The sequence below is a fragment of the Berghia stephanieae genome, chromosome 2 (genome assembly GCF_034508935.2).
Source record: "Berghia stephanieae isolate SIO BIC M18660-M18661 chromosome 2, UCSD_Bste_1.3, whole genome shotgun sequence".
NCBI lineage: Eukaryota > Metazoa > Mollusca > Gastropoda > Nudibranchia > Aeolidiidae > Berghia > Berghia stephanieae.
In genome coordinates this window covers 77797178-77822177 of record NC_088361.1, presented here as the reverse complement: position 1 = coordinate 77822177, position 25000 = coordinate 77797178, and the positions used below count along the sequence as shown (strand labels likewise).

At 35.3% G+C, this 25000-nt stretch overlaps 1 protein-coding gene across 1 annotated transcript in view; it reads right to left on the bottom strand.

Annotated features, from left to right (window-relative positions):
* LOC144964014 (uncharacterized) overlaps positions 1-25000 on the bottom strand; it is a 139118-nt gene that overhangs the window by 109816 nt on the left and 4302 nt on the right. Inside the window, exons 2-6 of the mRNA XM_078897959.1 lie at positions 24451-24594; positions 23410-23542; positions 20097-20189; positions 17132-17316; positions 13046-13198 (exon numbers count right to left, since the gene is read on the bottom strand). Of these exons, the coding sequence (XP_078754085.1) occupies positions 13046-13198; positions 17132-17316; positions 20097-20189; positions 23410-23542; positions 24451-24532 (646 nt within the window). The 5' untranslated portion in view covers positions 24533-24594. The remainder of the gene's footprint in view (positions 1-13045; positions 13199-17131; positions 17317-20096; positions 20190-23409; positions 23543-24450; positions 24595-25000) is intronic.

Genomic DNA, 25000 nt, shown 5'->3' with positions numbered 1-25000 from the left:
CCGATGATCCCTAATTTTATTAATGTGTTCACTGGTGTAATTTTTCTGTGATGAATTATTTTTCAAAGAGTTTTAGTAGAACACTCGATTTAAATGGAGAAAACTCGCTATCGATCCTGGTTGAGATTGAAGCTGGCCATCTCAATCCACCCAGACATCTCAATCCACCCAGACATCTCAATCCACCCAGACATCTCAATCCACCCAGACATGATTGGCTCGCTGGCTTTGTACATCTTGCAAATGAATAACAATGTGAAATTGAATGTAAGCTTCAATTTAATATACGAAAACAGATAAAATGGACGTTTCGGCTTTCCCCTTTATCAACAAACAGGATGAATGAAACACTACAGACGAATGAGATAATGTGGTTGTGGCGTTGAATAAACAAAAACATTGATGGGCAGGAAACTTTTTTTCACTGGACCCACGCCACATAATTCTTTTCAGAGAATATAAATACACGATCATCCTTATCCCTAGTTTAGTGACATCACTAAAGCAATGTGTATTTCTATTGTGGCCGAAAACAATAATAATTTTGACCAGTAATCTCGTCCTTCAAATATCGATCTGCGAGGTCCCAGGTTTGATCTGCAAATAAACGGGTAATTAAAATCGATTGATATTTGAAGGACGGATTTTCTGGCCATATTTTTAAATGTGCGTTTTTCCAGAATATGGTAGTCAATTGGTTGAACGGTCGAAATTTTAAGAACGTATTTTCTGGCCAAAATTTTACAGACGTGTTTTCAGAGTACGTCATATTTGTCGGGTAGATATGTACCATTTCAATATATACCCGATGCCCGTTTCTTTCAGAAGTCGGGTTCAACCCCGATCCATTTGCATTTAAGTCTATCTTTCTACAGTTTTGGCTATTAGGCCATTATGTTATACGAACTCTAATCCCAAATTCAATACCCTTGAAAACATTTGAAATTCCATTCTATTCAAGTGTTTTGATCTTCTCATTTATTGTAATGGTAATAATGACTTAATCGTAAAAAAAGGTTAACAAACGTTTGTAGGAGACTCCATTCATCGTACAATTAAGTGCTATTTTCAGGAAAGCTACCCGGAAAGAAGGATCACAGCGTCTTTGAAATAGACACCCTTTATCTGGAGATAGAGTGCCAATATTTTGAAGTCCTCAGGGTTACTTGATTGGTAAAACACTCAACTTGTACGAAATTGATTATTCTAACCCGTTTAACGTTGGGTTGTTTTGTTCGTTACTTTTTTTTTCTTTCTCTTTTTTTGTTGGGGGGGGGGGGGGGGTTGTTTGTTTGTCTTATTTTGTTACTGTTTTTTTAATTCTTTTTTTTTTGGGGGGGGGGGGAGCAGTAGAGTTGTGTGTGTTTTTTTTATTTCATGTTATTTGTTGGCATTTTCCTTCACCGCCTGCAGTGATTTCGTGTTTGGGTCGAAGTTAGATCAGACACGAACGTGGTTTGCGATATAATATCTTCAAAGGCTTCTTTATAATACGCAATATAAAAAGACAAACCGAGAGAAAATAAGATGCATGCTATCAATTTAGTCAAGAGTATGACACGCAAAAAATATAAACGATGCTATACAAATATCAGGGGCGAGAAAAAAAGTAGAAAGCTAGAAATGTTTAGAAGCCTGTCGTTGCTAAACTTTAAATAATGCAATTCTGACATTTTACCACAATCAAAGACATTCATTGTCATTTATGCACACATTTTTTTCTAGAAAATATGTTGAAAAACGCGAGCCCACCATTAGTTGTCTTAATGAAATCAACATATATTTGCCATATCGAAGATGTGAGACCTATCTACCTATTTCTTAAATCCCTGCAGCCTTCTTCCGTGACCAAGTTTATTTTTTAATGTTTTAAATAATGATTCGATCTCATGCATTTTGAATTGACTCTTACCTATGATTCTGAGTAAAAAGTTGCGAGAATTTTTAAAACAATGTTGGACATCATCTTTTATTTTAGTTTTTGTTGTTTGTTTGTTTTCTCTTGATTTTCTTTTTTATTGTTTTTTTAAACAATATAATTAATGAAGTTACCAAAGGACGGAATAAAAAATTGCGATCCTTTAATTTGAATAAATCCCAACTTCCTTCCCCCCCACATTGGAATATTCAATTAAGGTAATACAACTGACAGTATTAATAGTTTCTTCGGCATAATTAATCCCTGGGAACTCGTCTTGCCAGCATCTCATCAATTCTGAATAGAAAAAAACACCCATGCGAAGGTGCCGGATTATTATTGACAAAAAAAAAAAGATAGATTATAGGTTCTTACTTGAAGTTATTTGATCATCATCATTTTCTATTTTTAAAAATGACAAGGAAAATATAGCGACACGATATAGCATATCTCTTTATAACAATAAGAATATGAGGTTGGTTCAATCTGGAAACAGAGCAGATGATAAGAAGAACTACCATTATGATTGATACCCCCACATGTTTTGTAATGTGTACATAGATCGAACTTCCGCATCACATCTGGATGCTGTTTGAACGTTCATTTCTATTTATCAGTATTCTTCAAGTACGTGTCCAGCTTTATGCAAATTGACTTGTGATCTCCATGCCCGTCCATCGACAGACCCATTTGGGGATGCAAAGATTTTGAAAGAGATGAAATCCTATAGTCATCATTTTTAATGGTAAAACTTTGGTCTACATAATAATATTATTAGAGTCGTGTTATTTATTTGCAGTTTGCGAGTTTTTTCTCGAGCGGCAACCTCAACAAACTAGTTCGAACTTCGAACGCCAAGCGAGCGGACGCGGAATAATTTTTGGGTATAATTTTGGCAAGCAAACACTTCAAAAGGATACCAAGTCAATTTAACGACACCAAGAACTTAACATTAAAAATACGACTTGAAAAAGTCAGCAATCGTGATTACATTTTCAGTCTGAAAAGTCTATCCTCCGCCTTTCCCGAAAAGTCTAGAATAATTCAATTAAGTCCGGATTCTACTATCAAACCAATGCTAAGCCAAATAGAGGCAAATCATTGCTAAAAGATGTCAACATGAGATCATTCTTTTGCATCCCCAAGTGCACCAAAAAATTAAGAAATAGAAAACAACGCAAAATTTATTTGAGAACTTGAACCGTTCGACTGTTCCAACGAATACGTACAAATCCAGGCCATCTTTTTGATGAGTATTTAACTTGCTATGAGACCAACCTATCAATAGCATTACCTTACGTAATATTTAAAAAAAAACATTGTTTGGCTATATGTGGTGTAGTTATAATGATTAGGTTTGACAATTGACAAGGTTTTTGGGGTTTGAACCCTTGTCTAAACGGCTTCGTAGGAAAATATGATTCACACAGATTATCCGCGTTGACGAGAAATTAAGATTTCACTATTTTAAATCAATGTCCTTTTCAGAAATATTTTTCAAGCCTGCTAAAAAATTACAAATTATGTTGTCATCATGCTGTTAATTTTTCTGTCTTTTTTCTGGATTTCAAAGTCATAGAAATTCACCTTCTTATGATTACCACATAAAAAACAGCAAAAAAAATAAATAAATTAATGTAGCTACATCTAATTGTATTGCCTGTAAATATAACATTAATTATAAAAAAAAGTAGCGTAAAAAGGGTGATTTTGATTAATATTATTATATTATCATTATTATTTTAATAAAAGTATTATTACCAAAATAATGACTTCAAAATTGTCCAATTGTATGGTTCAAGTTCTGGAGTCTATTTATTTTTTTTTCAGATTCATCTCAGTATATCGATATAATATGACACAAAAGTGTTCTGCCCAAAATAAAATAAAAAAGATAATGAATTACCAATGTGTGGCAAAATAGCGATGACATGAACTCTTTATCGTTTAGTTAAAGGCGGTAGTCTAGTCTTCTTATAGTTCATACGTACATTCTTTGCATTTCTATCGTTTTAGTTTCCAATGGTGGTCTCGAGGACAACAATAAGCTTTAAATCTCATTCCCATAAGATATATTTATTATGGTCTTGGTGCATTTTTATATGTCCTGCTTTCGACCACCGACATGAAGGGATAGGCAGGAAAATAAACCCAGTAATTAGAACCCTATTATTTCTATATATTTTCAAAGCGTCAGGTGCAAGATGATCTGACACGCTTAGAAAAACAACCAGAAGTCCTGACACGCTTTTGAAACCAAAGATCACCCACTATCTTTTGATTATTTATACTACTAACGATACGTAAAAATCTAAGATGTTTTTTGGCCGATTCATGTGTGTTGTTATCGAATAGTGTGCACACCCATCGCACTTTAAAAAGGCTAATATAAAAATTATCATAATAGCTGATTGCAAATCAATAAATTAATGTCCGAAGATCTTTGGATAAACATCTTATTAGTTGTGCAATTCAAGTGCAAGTACATAAAACGGAATGACACAATTTCTTACTCCAATTAGTCACCGTTTAGGTAAATGAAAAAGAAATGAAAATAGATTTGAACTAAAGGAGGTGCACGGTGACACAGTTTTAGTGCATAAACGGAAAGATAAGCCCAATCATTCGGTGTGGTAGTAGTAGTAGTGGTGGTGGCAGTAGCAGCAGCTGTGGTAATAGTAGTAGTAGTAGTAGTAGTAGTAGTAGTAGTAGTAGTAGTAGTAGTAGTAGTAGTAGTAGTAGTAGTAGTTTGTGTGGCGTTTTCCATCCAAAATGGCTGTCTAAAAACAATAACAAAGATTCAGCTTTGTGTTGTTGTTTTTAGACTGGCAGTTTGATGATTAGGTCTCATAACATTATATCAATCAGAATATAAATGCTCAAGGGTATAGATTTTTTTTTTTGGTGAAGATACGTGATTTCCGGCTGGTGGATGCTTTGATTATTTTACCTTGACGCATAGCATCAATATACCCAGCATTATCTGCCTATTTGTCTGTCAATTTTCATCTCCGAAATCTACCGTCAGAACAAGTATCTGACGGCAAAAAATCAACAACTTAAAAAGTATTTATGTGGTCCATCGTTTCAATCTGATACTATGAAGGAAAGAAAGGGGGAAAAAAAAACTTAATTTAAATTTAAAATCATCAGATGCAGGAAATATTTATCTTTATATGGCTTAGAACTAAATCTCACTCTCCGCAGTGAAAGCGTTCATTTATCTCAAATAGTATAAGTTCAGCTAAGAAAATAATCTAATAATATATCAAATTTACCCCAATATAATGCCGTTTGGAGGCGACTTCGCAATTAATAAACAGAAATGATTATATCAGCGTCAAAAAAAGAGCAAAATACCAAACACTGAACGTTTCCGGCTCAAGACCCTTCTACAACCAACAACAGAACAAAGAAAGAAAACAATATAAATATAAATACATTACAATAAAACCAGATCGAAGATTCAATCTTCTGTACGTCCTCTCCGTAGATGAAAATCTTGAAAGAAAAATAACCAAAAAAAAAAACCCAAAAAAAAAAAACAAACAAAAAAAAACAAATAAACAAACAAAAAAAAAACTTGAGCGCAAAAAACAAAACAAAACGCACACACACACACACACACGCACACACACACACACACACACACACACAAACAACAAACCTATAGCGCAATGTCCACTAAACGTGCTCAAAGCGTTTTACAAGGGGTCCCTGAACAACAGCAGCATGTAACATGCAGAACAAGACATGACGCCTGTTGGGAGGTTTTTTTTCCAACAAAGACAACGCTGTTAAATGGCCGGGTACTCATTTTACACCTGAGTACGGTGAGGGAATGTAAGTAAAGAGCCTCGAACCAAGGAATAAAGTCCAGAATATTTAGTCCTCGATCTGGTTTTTTAGTAATGTATTTATGTTTTTATTGTTGGCTGAAGAAGGGTTTTGACAACGAAACGTTCCATGTTTGGTATTTTGTTCTTCTTTTTGAAACTGTTATATTCATTTTCGTTTATAATTTTATACAGTCCACATCTTCTAGCAGCTTCGTATCACTTTCGCTATGAATGGGAATTTGGTGTTACCATTTGGTAAACGTCAGCTGATGCCAGTCAGGTCCTACAAATGATACTGTATAATTATTATAACAATGTGAGTTATTTGAGTGGCCAATCTCGTTACTGCTTATTGCTCTTCCACTATCATCTTAGGAAATAGAGGATGATCACAGGAATACAATATTTCATAAATTGAAGCAATAACTTGTGACACAGAAGGTGACCACTAGGGATGCATCCCAGATAAATTATCATAAATATGAATTGATTTAAGAAACAATAGAAACATCTACATAACAAGTTTATAACTGAAATCGTATCCGCGTTGTTCAAATTTCAGAGAAATGCATTTACGTAATGAAAAGGGATTCCCAAGATAATTCTCATTTTTGAAAATAAACATTTTAATTATTAGATCAAATCTTTTTGAAAGCAAGATATTGTTTTGAATTTCGTCGCCATGAAAACCTATTCAACATTTCAAATCCAATGGAGATATTCATTGTGCTAACTGTGCTGATCCAACACGACTAGACATTCTAAGGGGAAAAGGGGGGGGGGGGGTATAAGCAATAAAGACAAAGATATTATAGATATATGCACATCTATTTGAATAAGAAGGGCAAGTGGCAAGCGAAATTCAAACAAATAATCCCCTATTAGTCAATCCTTTCTAGCCTAATTTAGGTAACACCAAACCCAATGGGGACAGAATATTTTGGTGCTACCGCGTTATTAATATCTAAGGATGTTTTTAAACAGAATAAGAAAATATATGGACATATAATGAATGCTCTCAATTGCAAGATAATCTAGTGGCTTCGCTTCGATGCTGTAACGTTTATATTGTTTGTTTTTTTTTAAACAGTAAAAGACCCGTAACCAGTACAGACGGAAATGGAAATGCGATCCTGTTTGTTCTAGAAACGTCTGTCTATGACCTTTACTTTGATATTTTAGCACCCCCTTTTTCTTCCATTGTTAAAAGGGGTGTAGTTGTTATATTTACCAACTTTTCTATGACGTGAGGTGTCATAATCTTTTTTATTGCTTTTCACAGATTAGAATAGCAAGAGATTTTGTTAGAGTATCGGAATCCCATGACATGGCATTTCTCTGAAAATGTGACCAACCGTCTTAAACGGTATTATGTCTAAATTATGAACTTTTAGTAATATTTAACTATATATAAATATATGTATCCATAATAAACAATGAACTGCAAAGAAATCAAGGCTAAAATTTTGTGATTTTGACTTTTAAATCTAACTTTTATAATAGTATAGTTCAACCCGACACAAACTATTTTCCCAGACAGTATCTTACAAGTAGAAATTAGGATTCCAAAAACAGAGCTGTTTTATTAAACCATTTCCCCTTCTAGAGCAAATAAATCTATGTAACTCGAACATATCCTGAGGTCTGTGACGTGAATAATTTAGTATGCATTGCTTGCTATCATCTGAATAACACGCTTGTATTTTATCCACCAAGCCGAGTTTAAGTATTAGACCCGACTGAGTGAAGGAGGGAGCCAGAATTCCGACATAAAGAATCATCCGTCCTACGCTATATTGCCAGCAACATTTAAAAGTATCTCCATAAAAGTTATCAAGCTTTCATATTTTGTCATATCATTGTGGTTGACGTTATTGGCGTCTATTATGAGACGGATTCGATTTTGGGTATATTGAGTAAATATTGGCCATATTTTAGATTCCAATTTTGATTTAGTCATCATAATTTCCCGTTCAGATCCAATGCATGCATCATGTTTTACTCTCAGGTCTTGATAAGGTGGATGGATTACCACTGTAAACAACAGACAAGATCCCATGGTTTTATCACTGGTCTCACATACTTCCACCTTAATTTGTAAATTCGTTGATAATCGTTCGGTTGTAATCTGTAACCCAACGCGTCAATTTTGGTATTATATATTATGGGAATCAAAGAGAAAATTGGGTTTAAAATTAGAATTAGAAAATTCAAGTTATCGAAATTAAAAATCAAAACTGCTTTTATTTTAACTCCTACTAGTAAGCTTAGCTCGACATTGAATTTTTAGCATTGTATTCACGCTGATGCCATACCGTTTCGAGAAGATTGGTGACATTTTCATGTTTTATTATCATATCAATATCTATACACACAGCGAATAAGCAATATATATGCTTTAAGATGTCCCATAAGACAAGTTAGAATTTGCTTTAGAATACAACACACACAGAGTAATGATAAGTCATAATACAATGAAAATGTGAAGACATTATGAAGGAAACGGTTCATTATATACATTGGTACACAACATAGACAGTTTTTCATTATGTCCATACATCATAATTAAAAAGTTTCCTATCAACAGCAATCTTGAGGACGTTAACTATAGTAGAATTTTTGGTTTCAAATTTATGTTTGTTCCAACAAATTATGTCTTTAAATCTTTGATCAACAGCTCTTAAGGGCAATGTTTAACCACTTCCCCTTTCCTGTTGCAGATCACATGAGAAATTCAAACTTTAAATGATTCATATTTGTATAATATATTTTACGATCATAATGTACAATTATAATATCAATATGCTCCAATTGTGTGGTGATGTGCGCTTAAACAATTTTTACCCCTTTATAAGAAGCATGTTTAAATGATATTAAAATCAGTCAAAAGTAACATGGGATATTTCTCTAAAGAGATCAAAACCGTACAATTCTAGGTTGCCGTTCCATTTCTGAATCTGCGTTTCATTCATAAGGGTTTAAAATAAAAACTGAAATGCTCAATAGCTTCGTTAAATTAAATTTGAGCAATACTCTTGCTTACAATTTCAAGTTGGCATTATTAATAGGCCTTCTCTATTTCACACTCTCATACATTTTAAGTTTATCTCCCTTCGCCTTGCGGTGCCCCAAAAACATGTTGTAACCTGACAAACACTCTTTTTAAAAGGTCACAGGCCATGCGATAACAAGGGGGGAATTTGGCGTGTCCCTTCGTGACTTTTGACCTTTGTAAATTAAAGACGAAAAGGTGGTGAAGGCAGTTAAGGGAGAACAGAAAAGGAACAACAAAATTTCAATTTTGAGCATGACAACACCGCCATAATGTGTTAATTATTGTTCTTTGTTAAAACTATAATTTTACATATTGAGATTATACAATATAAACACTCGTTTACAACGATCTATTGTTAATACTAATCATCACTCGGTGAATGACATCGCTTACTGAATGATCCTCTAGATATTGAGTTATTTCATAAAATAAAAGGAGTACCTTTGATAACAAAATTAACCAGAGAGAAAGACAAAACTTTTGAATCTGGTAAGCTTTCTATAATAGAAAGTACAAAAGTTATCAAACATAATTAATTAACTATTTAACTTTTTAGGGGGGAGGGGGCGGGGGTAGCGAGGGGGCGGGGGTAGGGGGGGGGTGGTCGCGCCTGGTATTACGGACATTGCTACACTTTTACGTCGATCCAGCGCCATCAACAAAGGACGATAATAAATGGGATAATCAAAAGATTTTACGTTTAAAATTTGAATATCCCTGAGAAAAAGGTAAACCGTTGAATGAACGTCGGATGCAAACATTTCTCTTGCTTAGCACGGAAAAAATCATATCATTATAACAGTTTCGTCTTTATCTCTACAATGAAAAAAACAAAACAACAAACAATAAACTTATAAATAACCGACATTGATTTTGGGGTTTCCCGTTACAAAGGAGATTGTTTTATCCAGGATCAGAACATTTGAAATTCGTCAAGTTGAATTTGCTTAAAATAATGTGGTGACAGGGCCTCTCAAATCGGTATTAGGTCGGGATGGGATTGGGTGCTGAAAGTTGCAGCTATTATAGTAAAAAAATGCTATGCAACTTCGGTTGAGTTTATATGCTCTTTTGTATCAAATAAATATAATCAGTTCTTAAACTGCGGCTATGAGGTCTAGTGGTATGACACTCGCTTTAGGATCGTTCGGCGCATAGTTGAGTCCTTGGAATAGTCTCTTTACTCACATTCTCTCACCGTACTCAGGTTAACAGCGTTGTCTCTGTCCGAAAAACAATTGTAATATCGCCTAACAGGCGTCATGTATCGTCCTAAATGTTAAGTGCTGCTGTTGACCAGCGACCCTTGTAAAGCACTTCGAGCACGTTTAATGGGTATTGCGCCGTATAAAAGCTCAATTTAAATGACTAATCTCTGATCCTTTTAACGTTAATCTTACTTGCCCACACCTGATTCATGGGTGACAACATTTTTAATTAGTTTTACAACACAGAGTGTAAGAATGTTATCTTTTTAATGTGGGAATTGAATATGGACAACAAATAAGAATCTATTTGTTTCAATTAAGCTTCTCATTTATATTTCCCACTAAATCTGTTCATTTATGAATGTGTGCAGGTGTGTGTGTGTGTGGGGGGGGGGGGGGGGGGTGGGGATAAAAAAAAAAAGAGTGAATGGATGTGTGTTTGTGTGTGTGAGAGAGAGAAAAAGAGAGAGAGAGAGACGGAGAAAGAATTGTGTATTTGTGTGTGTGTGTGTGTGTGTGTGTTTCTGCGTGTGTCTGTGAGAGAGAGAGAGACAGAGAGAGAGAGAGAGAGAGAAAGAGAGAGAGAGAGAGAGAGAGAGAAAGAGAGAGAGAGAGAGAGAGAGAGAGAGAGAGAGAGAGAGAGAGAGAGAGAGAGAGAGAGGGGCAGGATATAGGGGATCATAGACAGAGATAAAAAAAACATGGGTTGAACTAAACGAAAGAGAATACGCAAGGATCAAAGAATCAAAGAAGACGTTGAAGTAGAAAGTATGGAAGTATAAAAGAGAAAATCTAAATAATAGTGAGAAATGAGAGAAGCGATAGAGAGAAAGAGAAAGAGAAAGAGAGAGAGAGAGAGAGAGAGAGAGAGAAAGAGAGAGAGAGAGAGAGAGAGAGTGAGAGAGAGAGAGAGGTGGGAGGGGGAGGGGGGGGGGAAGGGGAGAGATGGCATTAAAGTCAATGCTGCTTTGAAAAATAAGACGGAAATGTCAGATCCAACCCCAAACGTACATAGAATAAAAAAAACTAAAACCTCTGGAGGCCTACAAAAATAGTAAAAGTGGGGACAAGAAAATATGTGGGGGGAAAGTACAGGCTTTAAAAAGTCAAATACAAGATGTGGTATCCAGGTAGAGAAGCAACATTTGGAAACAATACCCGGAATGAGTATGAGTAACTGTTTGGTTGAAAGTTTTCTCACTCAACCCACCCCCCACCCCCCCCCCCCCCCCCCCCCCCCCCCCTCTTCAAGAAAAACAATAACAATGAAACTTCAGCTTTTATATAGAGAAAAATATCCATTAGCAGATGTGCTCAAAGCAATATACAAGAAAAGACAAGATGTTATAGTTAATTATGTCCGCCGTTAAAAGCCAAGTAGTTCGAATTGTAGCGATATTCAAATATTTATGACATTATATACAGCAATATACGCCATTGATGGTTATGAAAATCGAAGCACTGATCATGAGCATGCCCGCATGCAAAGTCCCAGATTTGAGAGGTTTTGCTAAGATGAGGGTCATTTAATTCAATCGACATTTGAAGGACGAGTTTTCTGGCCAGATTTTTTAATACGTTTTTTCCCAGAGCACGGCAGTTAGCAGGTTAACAGGTTTTAAACGGAGTTTTTTTAAACAGGTTTTTAAGTCACCTCACCATTTGTGGCTCATCATATCGAAACGGTATTTTTTGGGGTTGACCTAAATAATGAAAATTCGAAATCACTAGAACCATAAAATTATAATATTTTTTTTGGTAGAAATTCTTTGTTATTAGTGTTTCCTCACACACATACACACACGCAGAACACATACATGCACACACACACACACACACACACACACACACATGCATACACGCACACACTTAAATACATCTTATGATCACGAAGTCTCAAATTCGATGTCAGGCACTGGTGTAAAAATATTCGGAGTGGGTGTATGAAACAATGCCTGACAAAGCAGAATTAAACATACAAGAAAAAAAAAACATCCTAAAAAGTCCTTCTACCTTGACTGGGGATCGATCCTCAGTCATCCTGATCCCCACTCGAGTCCGACTGTGATTTTTACATGTTTTTTTCTTATATTTTCTTTCTGTTTTGTCTGGCATTGTTTCAAACACATTTTTTAGATTGTCACGAAGTCTCTTTCGTGCAAATTATTTATCAAATCGTCCCTGAATTCTACCAAAAGATATCACTTGGAAATGCTTTCAAGTTAAAGGAAAAAGGCCAACAAAACAATGATAGTCTGATGAGAATGCGCATGCCACAGGCAAACTTGTTTTTTAATTTGAAATGATGGCCCCAAAAATATTCGTGTTGTTATGGAATCACAAAAGCAGTAAGAAAAATATAGAGTTTTGAAACAATGTGAGCATATTTGCAGGTCTTGTAACTGGGCTCAATTATGGGCTAATCTTAATATGATGTAATGGGCAGTTTGTGTTGGTTTGAGAGGGTACTTTTATACAACAATGAGACCGTAACAATTTTGGTTGTCAGACTCAAATACGTAGTGTTAGACGAATTCCGTTAAAACAGGTTGCTTTTTAAAAATTTTATTTGTTGACAATTGTACGTCTCTCTTGAAACAATGTTTCTGGCATCAAAAACGTTTAATGGCAAGACTGTAACCCCACCCCCGCTTTCTCTCTCTCTCTCTCTCTCTCTCTCTCTCTCTCTCTCTCTCGCTCTTTCTCTCTCTTTTGTTTCTTTCTTATTTTATTTGCCGCTTATAATGTTCATTGGCCTATTAGTGTCTACTACAAACAATTTACTCTGATTTTGCCATTGAGCTCATACCCAATTTTCCAAATAATCAGGCGTGGTATATCACTGACCCGATGACTCACACGTTATTCGTTACATTTGAGGAGAGGTCTCTCCTATCATCCAAAAAAAAAAAAAAAAAAAAAATTAAAAAAGAAAAAGAAAAAAAGCGGTTCCGACGTACACCCAAAAATCTATTCTTGAACCACTTCCGCTTCTTCACTGCCCAATCAGTGATGAGTTACTTACCTACGTCATAATCTCCAGCCCGCGGAAATATCAGCGAGCACACTGTGTATTCGAGCGATCCGTTCACTGTGATGTTGGCTGATGCCTCAACGGTCATTCCAGCACGACAAGCGAATTCCATCACGTTTTCCCACTGTGTTACAAGTGTCAGCTCTTTAAAAATAAAATAGAAAAAAAAATTAATTAAAAGAGTGGTTGGGGTGGGGGGGGGGGGGGGGGGTTCTGAGACAAGAGTATCAGAGCAGAATTCCAGTATTATATTGACTATGTAATGTATTTGGCACATATTTTAAAGTCAAACTTATACTAGAAATATAAGTAATTTTAATGGGAGCGATCCATATCCAGGTTTTCGTCTAGCCGAGTCATCATCTCATGATTTGTTGATGTTTCTTAATAAATCGAAATAAGCTGCTTCGTTTATGAAAGTTGTAAACATACCCATGGGTCAAGCTGGACACAATGACCTATTTTGATGTTGGATATTTCGTAAAATGCGAATATTAGTATTATGTAAGTCATTTTGAGCACATTCTGCAATGTGACAGATGACTCAAGGACATCGAAACATAATATAGATCGTTCCAGGTCGATAGATGAAGAAAACAATTTTCTAGACAAAATGTAAATAAAAAGTGTATTAGAAGAGAGCACATTGGCTTTGCATTATGTTAAACTCTAGACGCAATGTATTTATGGATCTTATATACTGAACACACTATTTACCTTACGCCCTGCGTTCATTTATTTTTAGATGGGTAAATATTAAGCATAAGATCACTTAAACTTTACTTTCAGGGTTGGTTTTTGCTTAGTGTTTAATTTCTTTACTTACACACTTGTATCCATCTAGTTTCGTGGTGACAATCGTTGGATGTTTTGATAGAGGTACGTGTCAACAAATCTCCAAAGCTAATCGTGGCACAGTGGGTGTCAGAAATTGTTGTTTGTTAAAGGAGGAATATTATGTTACATAGACACACATACACATACACACAAACAAACACACACACACACACACACACACACACACACACACACACACAAATCGGATTCCATGTGAGCTGACTAATCAAGTCCCAGACTAAGATCACGGCACCTTCGGACTAAGTTTCGCCAAGTTTTAGTCATTTGCTGATGCCCGACTTCAAGCTTATTCTGAGATTAGTTACTTGGATACATCATAGCGTCGACAAGATAGCAGCTATTCTTTGATTGGGAGAGCTTCGATTTGGAAGGAAATTACGTCGGTGACGAATGACAGGGGCAAAAAGTGTCCTGTCGCTATTGACACTGGTTTAAAAAAAACTATAAGATAAGTGCAGATCGTCGAAAGTACACAAGTTTGTGATTAAAAACCTAAAAAAAACCGTAAACTAATCGTCTCGCATGTTGTAGGGAACGGAGACTCGATATCGAAGACTTTGTGTCAAAGAACAATAACAACAAAAAACAAAAAACGATTAGAAAGTAAAGTGGAGACAAAAGTTATTCTGCTGGCACTGTACCTGACTGAAATAATGTGATTCATCAGAACACTCTTTCTGTTTTGGTTGTTTGTTTGTTTTTTTTTTTTGTTTTTTTTGTTTTTTTTTTTTTTTTGTTGTTTTTTTTTTGTTTCAATTTGTTTGAGTTTCAATGAAACTTTCATTGGCATATAGAATTGACAGTCGACCATGGACGTTATTGTAGTCTATCAGTCGACAGCCAATATCACGTGATTTCATTCATCATGGCAAAAGTAAGTTCAAATAATATTATGAAACGGAACGAAATATTATCTATACCGGATGTTTGCCAATTTCCTCCTTGGAAATCTTTTGCGTTGAAAGTATGAAGACTGGTATCTTACCTGCCATCGTGTACTACCTGCACAAAATAGCCGAATTAGTCACCGTTCTTACTTCCTTACCTACGCCCACCTCTAGTGACTAGCTAGTCAGAGTCTAGAAAACGTCCATGAAATCCGAAATTTTTAGTCCCTTGCTTCGCTTAAGCTTAGGATAGCAAGTAATTTACTAGACTAGACTAGTAAATAACTAAATCTAGCCTGCATTCATGAAAACGGGCCATGAAAGGCTAAATTTTCAAACTTTAATCATGTATTGCTTTCAAGTAGCAAAATCTACAGATTGGCATCTAAATTAATTAACTATCACTCCTGGAAAAGAATTGCAACCCATTCGCTTCTATTTATATATTTATGATCTATATCTAGAATAGTTTTTAAAAATTTGATTTTTTTTTTACCTATGATCTTTTATTTTTCCATTTCCCACTGTTCACAAATTTCTTTTGGTTTTGTTCTTTTTATTGTTGTTGTCTTTGTTTTTGTTGTTATTATTGTTATCGTAGTTGTGGTTGTTATTTGTGATGATCTGTTGCAGTTGTTGCTATCGTTTTGATGTTTACTGTATATCTTTGATCTACTTTTTATTGCAATAACTACACTTTTTGTGTTTTTCCTGCTTTTGCCATTGATAGGGCTGCCGCCCCCCACTGTCACTGCTGCTATTAGTTATTATTGTCGTTCTTGTTGCTCATGACGGTAGTGATGCTGTCAGTTGTTTTAGTGGCTCATATTCTTTTTTTTTTTAAAGTAATCCTGTCGTTACAATTAATCAAATCTCCGGGAATCTATTTAGAGTCACACAGAATCGTTGATACTCAGGTCAGCAAATGTGTTCATATAAAATCATAATATCATTCAGATTTGAATATTGAAGACTTTTACCCGGTTGAATGAATATTATTATTTTTTAGAAAAGTAACAATGCAATAATGATTTAACGTTTATCTCCTGTTTCTTAAAAGATAGAGGGGAATGATTTTGGCGTTTCAGACAACAACAGACTTAACGATCAATAAGGCAAAACACAAGGTAGTGAGAATTATAGAAAAACAAAGTCCCTTTAGCCATCAGATGGAGTTCATTGTTCGGTCTGCATATGGGGTGGACAAGCATGTTGATGAATCCAGGAACATTGACTGCTAGATCGATGGAATTCTTGAGATGAACCACATTCAGCAGGATAACGTCCTTCCTCATGCTGCAGCCGTGACACAATGATATTAAGAGCAAACAAATACTCCGACAATGAGATGGTCTTCCCTATTCCCAGATCCATCCCCAATAGTAGGATTATCTGAAACACAAGATCGATTGTCGTATACCAAGATCAGCTTATCCAGGCGTTGATAGAAGAATGGGTTTTTATTCCCCAATGGCGAATTCAAAATCTTGCTCCGATCATGGGGAACAGATTCAATAATGCAGGCGAAATAAAGGAGGTCATATCCGTTATTTGTAAGAGGTCGTTCTTTGACTTTTCATTTCTGTGTTGAGTTTTGTTAATTAAAATGAACAAACCATAAATTGTCTCAAATGGTTAGGTTATTACTTACCTATTTTTATTGTTCAAGGTATCTATTAGAAATTAAAAATTACAATGTGAATATAAACGATTGATTTATATACCGATAAATAGCCTGAGCGTTGCAAGTGGCGGCTAATAAACGTGTAAAACAAAGGAGTACCTGGCCGTTAACAGCGGTGTCTGTCGGGGAAAAAAATTAATACCACCTAACAGGCGTCATGTCTCGTTCTACATGTTACGTGTTGCTGTTGATCAGTGACCTTTTGTAAAGCGTTTTGAGTCCGTTTAGTGGATATATAAAAGCAAACGTTTTTTTTTAAATTTTTTTTTTATTTAGTACATATTATGTATGTGTGTATAGTATAAATTTATTCATCTTCCTTTCCGTATTTCATTCTCATCGTGTTTCAAATAAGACCTATACATTAATATTATGTTCAACCATCTTCTACAAAATTAATGAAGTTGATGTCACTCCGCTATTTGTGTTGTTTTCAGACTGCCAGTCGGGCGATTAGTTATCACTTGTGTCCCTTAAACAGACTGTAAATGTCAAAATTTACACATTATTATGTATTGGTACGATTGATCTAGTGGGCAGAATAGATTATTATTTCACCTAAACGCATAACATCAAAACACACCTTTTAATGTTAATGATTAATGTTTTAATTGGTTTCTTTCATCACACCATTTGCGATTCTCTTACCTTCCTCCATGTCCACAAATGTATCTATCATCGCTGCCACTTCCAAATTAACCGACAGTCCTGCCTCGAGCCATCTCGACTCCGTTCCGGCACGAACCTGGAGCAGATAAGGTCCTGATGTATTATACACACTCCAGGAATTGTTGCCACCACAAGGTAAGTTTGTCTCTGGCGTATCTGGACATCTGGAAAAAGTTTGAAATTTATAAATATTATACAATAGCCTGCCAAGAGAGATCACAATAACAATGTGTGCGGCCAGCGGCGTTACAGGTTTTAAAAATGTCTAATGTAACTGAAGTTCTCAGTGGTAGAGCACATGTCTCATAAAAAAAGGGGCCGGTATCAATACCGAGTACAACCGATATTTTTCTCTGACTATTTTGCGTACCCGGCGATGATTGGATAACCAGTTCAGTTAAATCTGGTAGAAATCACTTTTTAATAAACTTGCATCCTATACAAACGGTAGCAAGTGATTGTTTTCTTCTAAAGTAGACAGAAATACTCATAAGCAAACGCCTATAATTAAAATTGTTTTAGGGGATCGATAGCGACAGTTTAGCCTTTAGGCCATGAATCTCAATTATCTAAGCTAAGCACTTTTTCCGATGATCTTTTATCCATTAAAAACACAACAATCCCACGTTCGAAGAGTTATTACATCCCTTCTTATTACCAAATTAATGATGACGACATTAACTTGTGATTCAGTGGAAGATAAAAGACAAGTCTCCAAATCGCAGCCAAGCATTGGGTAGCTTGAGAGAACGGTGAATAAACCATGATTTATATGCATTTGGGAATTGACACCATTTATCTGAAATCGTATTATCTACCTTTTAGAAATTATTGGAAGGATGGGGTGGGGGCATGGACTTTTTGATTGAATTATTTCAAAATGCGATGGCTGCCTTTGTTAAGTTACTTTCTAGCTTGTGTTCCACGGAAGCGTTTGGAATCATTGAACTGAATTGGATATCTTGGATTTTTTGAGGCGCATGTCAGATCATTTAACTGAATCAAATGATTTGGTAATCGTATTCGGCATTTTGAACGTGTTTGTTGGGGGTTGAGATTATCATTCGTTTCTTAACGAATTTATTGGAGGTTTGGGGTTATCGTTCGTGAATAACTTACAAACCTACAAACTGTAAACGAATACCACAATTCTCTGCAGATCTGTCATAATCATTCTACGTTGCTGCTGACGCCAACGAGCACGGATTTTCCATGGTCCCGTTTCAAACCTTTGTCAATATAATTACAATTTGGAGAACTTGTCTAAATATCATGGCTAATGTTGAACGTTGAAGTGTTTGTCAACGGGGCCTGTGTAAAAGTGAACATGAAAGGTGCATGAGGGAGCTGGGGACACGACATGCTATCACGTTCCATGTTGTGTTTTTTTAATGACAATAGAAATATTTCTCTTATTGCGTATATGATAGATGCTAGGATGGCAACAATTATTACAACCCATCAGTTATAGGGAAACCCTATTTTTCAATATCTTTATATCGATATGGACTTATATGCAGGTCTGGTAACCCAAATTGTTTTGGGCTCGGTATTGTAATTGAAATAATCTCAAACGCCACACAGAATATCGTGGTTTGAGACTATTCGAGACGCTATTATAACGAAAACCTTGGAAATCCCATTAAATCCATTGTTGTAAAAGATAAACATTCCATTAATGACCCATCGCACCAAAAACGGTGCTATGTCAGGGTCAACCAGATGCCAAATAAAAAATTATATATATATCTAAAACTGAAAATTGCAAGCAATGTGATTTGAGACGGGGGTGGGGGTGGGGGGTGGGGGTGAACTTTAAGAAATCATATACATTTCTTACACATTGGAAATTAAGCCTCTCATATTTATTTTACAATGAATTCTATTTTATCATCTTAATCATACAGGCAAACGACCGTCTTGCGGCGATAGATCACATTTTAAAAATTCACTCCTTTATGTAAAATGATTTCCTTCATGAAATTATACGCCGTTGCGAAATAGTGTAATTTTAATTTATTTTTTTTTGGTTTGTTTTAATGCTATAAAATGCTGAAATGACATAATATGATTTCATTGATCCCGCCACACTAATTGGAGGATATTATTCAAAATCGTCTTCTAAACCTTTATACATTATGTAAAGTGCAAACACTTGTGGAATTCTAAAATTTTCAAATGTTGTAAAGATAAACATTGAAATCAATACTCATAGGGTGACAATACTTTAAATAAACTTTTCTCATTTATTTAACGTCTCTGATCTTGTTTCCTAATTTACATATTGTTTAAATAATATCATTGGCTGTTGATAATGGTAAAATGAAACCTAGTTAGCTGTTACAATTATATTCACGTTCAAAAAGACATTAAGAGGGAAAAGAATTATCAGGTAATATTTCTAGCAAATAGCAAATGCGTAATATGAGGTTTAAAATCCAATGTGGAAAAAACAACAATAAACAAACATGGCCTCAAATGAATACACATGTGATTTATAAAATAAATGAAAAAAAAAACAGGTGGATCAAAATTGGTAAACAAATAAACATATAGATAGATAAATGTCTATAAATTACTTCAAAAATACAAACAAACTGGGGATATTGTATTTACAGTTTCTTTTACGTGTTAGAAAACTCTTAGGCATTGACACGATTAAAACGCAAAACTCGATGGATCGGAGGCGACATGGAAACTGTCCAAACGGATTACAATCACTATAATGTGTTAAAATATAAGACAATGGGTATGGTTTTCGTATGAAACCAAATTATCGCATGGTAATTATCGTATGAAATGTTAATTTCATGTCTTCTATTTTATATCTATTGGGTCATTCCATTTCATTGATATTGGAAGTAAAAGTGCTCTAGCCAACATGAGAAAAATGTGTTGATTTTTTTAAAAGAATACAACTGAATGGGCTTAAGACCACACATACCCCCGATCACATGATACATAGCTTAGTGGCTCCCTGTCCTCAACAGACGCCAGACAAACACAAGAGACATTCTGTATCCCGATAAAGTCAGCCCTGGTGGAAGGAAATCAAATAACTTTGTTTAATTATATCATAACACCACATATCATAGCATAATATATTCATGGAAAGGGTTGCTTATGTCAAAACATCTTTTAACACCTCGTGATTGAAAAAAAGACGTATTTTAAACATTTCCTGACTTTATCATAACATCTCGAAGCGGACCAATAAAAATAATAATTGCATCTCGACAACTATCTACATGTTTTACAATTTAGGACTCCCTATCAACGGCAATAAAAAATGATGTACAGTTTCAGAGGCTTTAATTTATAATTTTAATATGTTCCATGTATCAATTGTCTTCACGGGTACCTGACCATAGCAGTGCCTGTTGTAAGAGGGTTAACACAAAATCTTACGCCTGACTGTGTGCTTATAATGATAATATGAATGATGAATAATATAATATAACTTGATATTACATGACGAATTCATGTAGCGCTTAGTTACAATGAAATTGCCCACTGGTGCTCTACATCCACATATCACAATATCAAGTACACATGTATAAAGAGGGCAAGTTAAAAACTACATTGATATATAATATATACATACTAAGAATCTATAGCATGGCATAATAATATGCGTTACGAAAAAAGTTCAGTTTTTAACCATACAGTACATTTTTGTGCAGTGTACAAAGAACGATTCTTCCCTTTTGGAGTATTTGGAAAACAAATGAAGCAGTGTGAGGCGCATTGAACATGGTCTCACTCTGTTATTTTCAGTACATAAATGTTCATGATTATAGTTACGCCCGGATATGATAGCAAATTGTTTGTGTGTGTGTGTGTGTGTGTGTGTGAGAGAGAGAGAGAGAGAGAGGGGGGGGGGGTGTGGAGAGGGGGAGGAGCATATATGCCCCAAAATAGGGATCCCGAATTTATCAAATAACATTTATGGAAAATCATGTTTAACAATTTCTATTAGCATGAGAGAAAGATTAATATTCCCTGAAACTAAGAAAAAGAAAATTGTCGGTAACAGGTCTCCAATCTTCGTAACTTGTGCCAGAATCATGTAAATGTTTACTGATTCTGTTGGAGTTGATGACACGTTTGGGGTCATGTAAAGATAGTTTCAGCGCCAGAACTACCGAAATGATAAGACCAATCAATGACAATAAAAAAGATAAGGGAAGAGTTCACAGTTAGAAAGAGATTAGGCAATGTATTCGTGTACCATCTCACCGACCAATCATGTCTTATCCAAACAAAGGTAGCGAATTTCCGAATGAAAAAAAAAAAAACAAAAAAAAAAAATAAATAAATAAACAAAAAAGTACAAAACAAAAGCAAAAGAAAAAATAAACGGACAAAAACACCCAAAGAAAAATCAATCAAAAAGACAAAACAAAACAGAACAAAACATTTTGCACTCAATATTCGACATCTTAATATTATTCGAAAAAGATGATAAACTAAGAGCCGGTCGCTAATATGAACAGCACAGTATAATCTTTTTCGATAAGACATTTCATTACTGCACTCCGTTGTAAATGGGTACCTTGGGTATTAGAATATTCCATCGTGGTGCAAAAATGACCTTTGACTGGAAACTTGTATGGACTTGTGGCATGGGCATTTGGTTTCATATCATAAATAAAAAGTTGTGAAGAACACTAAGTACAGAGTGCTCGAGGAAATGCGCTACATCAATGTACGTATCTAGTCACGCCTCTATATTTTTATTGATTCATTTAATTTCATATGACAAGCAAGACAAAGAAATCAATAAGGATGAGGAACAAAAATAAATCTTCAGAGACACCAGTGCACATTCTATTATCTGAAAACAGTTGACTCTTTAGAGATGAGGGAAGGGAAATCACTCAAACAATTATTATCCTTATTTGCTCTTGCCTCCCTATCAAACGTAGGTAAGTAATTAAAATTTGGAAAGCGTGGCATGATTTTGGCTCTGTCGTGGTATTTATCGATTTAAATACTATAGATTAATTTCATTTGTTCTCCCACAACTCTTGTTCTCTATCTATCTATTTATCTATCTATCTCTCTATCTATCTCCTTACTGTTCCATCATTCTGTTTTTTTTTCATTACCTGATTACTCTCTGAATATTATCTCGTCCTCCCATCACTATGGTCATCACTATCTGTCTATCCTAAACCATTTTCTTTAACCCACCTCCCCTTCTCTCTCTCTCTCTCTCTCTCTCTCTCTCTCTCTCTCTCTCTCTCTCTCTCTTCTCATCCTCCTCGTTCTGCCTAACCATCTATTTGCTTTCCTGTTCCATAAATATCCTTTCCTTTCATAATCTATCTTTTCCGTTGCTACAGTTATCTTTATCTATCTGTCCATCCATTAAATATTTTTTTCTTTTATTCCTCTTCACATATCAAGCCTTGTTCAGGTAGATAAAATAAAAGGTTCATGCACTAATTTGTTAAGAATTGCAAGCCTAATCCTAATGCAAGGAATTGAAAGTCAATGTTTGAAATTAAGCATCAGAAGACAAACTGAAAAAAAAAAGGAAATAAGAACGGAATAAGTTAATAAAATTAATTAATTAAGAATTACAACAACAACAACAAAATAAAAGAAAAGAAATGTTTATTTTTTTATTTTATTTAAAAGATAAATTGTAAACAATGCCAATCAAAGGGAGAGCAACAAGACTAATTTTCATGTAAAATAGGATTATCCCTATTACCTCCCTTCAATCGATAACTAACGATAATAACCGGTCTTTTCCATGAACGATTAACGGATTCTAGATGGAAAACACAGTCAATGATTTCGAATGAATAAAACACATGGCTATTTTACTTTTTGCATGAGGTAAGCAGTGCTCTAGACTTCTTAAATGTAATTGGCTTACAATTTGTAAAAATAGTAAGTACAATATACATGAAGATTTGTATCGAGCATATCCATGTATTTGCCATGCTCAACGAAATTCTCCTTGCAAACAGTAATATAAGAAATTAATATTTTACATAATAAAAATCGCCTGTTTGGCGTTCAATGTACTACAATAGTATACGCCAGGAACTCATTCACGTCTGGTTTGAATGGGAAAATGCGTGTAAAATATTTCGTTAACTAAATAACATTACACCAAGATATGAGTTTTGTCGCCTCTCATGTCAGAAAACACACTAAATCATATCACTTATTTTTAACCGGACCAGTGAGTCAGGAACTGTGATAGGTGAAACTAATATTATGAGATTTTCTTCATTTACCTTAACAATTTACATCTTTTGCTGCAATAGTATAGTGACCCGGTGAAAGAATTCACCACTCCACGACTGTTGCTGACAGTATTGCTATTCTCATTCAGTCGGAAACATCCTTGGTACCAAGTCGATTTCGTGTCTGAAATATTGAACAGCAAAAGACAAAAATGCATAAGCTTTGATATAGCGTATATCCAAGAAAAGTGCCCAGAAATGTGCCCAGATCTACATGGCCCAAGTCCCTAGCATCTTTTAACAGGTAGGACAGGACATTGCGTCTGTAAAACATTATTACAATGTTTATTTCAACAGTCGACGTTGCTACTGGACAAGCAAAGGACAATTAAGTCATTCTATTTCAAACTTATTATAATTTATTGCATTAATGTACGAGTCATTAAAGAATGCATTGTAGTCATTTGTCCGCAAATTGTTTCGAATGACATTATTCACAGATAGTCTAGATAATGTGTATTGGTTCTGATTTTAAAAACGCCTCCATAATCAATGAGTCATTTATTCGACTATACCAATAAAAAGTCTTGTGTGTCGGTGGATTCACCTGGCGGGCAAAAAAGTTGAGCCTTCAACCAAAATGGGTAGCATTAACAGAATGAAAAAAAATTGAATAAAGTAGCTCTTTGCTATTGTTTTCAAACCGCCAGTTGATTGCAAATCAACCTAATCAGACGACAAGCGTTAACGATTACACAGAGCTTTGTGTCTTGGTACGACTGATCTCGAGGTTAGAGCAGGTGAGTTCAATTACTCTACGAAAAAAAACTTGAGGTTTTGTATAGAACAATATCCACTAAACGTGCTTTACAAAGAGACCTTGACCAACATCAATACATAACATGTAGAACGAGACATTTCCTCTGCTAGGCGATATTACAATTTTTACCGACATAGACAACGCTGTTAACGGTCAGGTATTCATTTGACACCTGAGTATGGTGAGAATGTGAGGCTCGAACCCAGGGCCTTTCGATCCGAAAGCAAGTGTCATACCAGAAGACCACAATACAAAATGATATAGTTACTTACCAACAACACAGATGAGTGTTATAAGGAACCACAAACATCCCATGACACACAAATGTGTATGTACAGCAGTCATATCAACCATTCCTGAGTAATCGAACCACGGATATTTTCCCAAAGATATTATGGAAGTTCATGATTGCAAATCTGAAATATGAGCAATAGAGTAGATTAAATTAATTATCAAATATGGATGGCAGCATGAAAATCGAAAGTTAAAGTGCCCTTAAGGATGAAAAGAAAGAACGAAAGAAAGAAAGAAAGAAGAAGAAGAAGAAGAAGAAGAAGAAGAAGAAGAAGAAGAAGAAGAAGAAGAAGAAGAAGAAGAAGAAGGAAGAGGAGGAGGAGGAGGAGGAGGAGGAGGAGGAGGAGGAGGAGGAGGAGGAGGAGGAGGTGGAGGAGAAGAAGAAGAAGAAGGAGAAGAAGGAGGAGGAGGAAGAGGAGGAGGAGGAGGAGGAGGAGGAGGAGGAGGAGGAGGAGGAGGAGGAGGAGGAGGAGGAGGAGGACAGCAGAAGGAAATAGAAAAAAGAAGAAGAAGAGGATATCTCAGGTT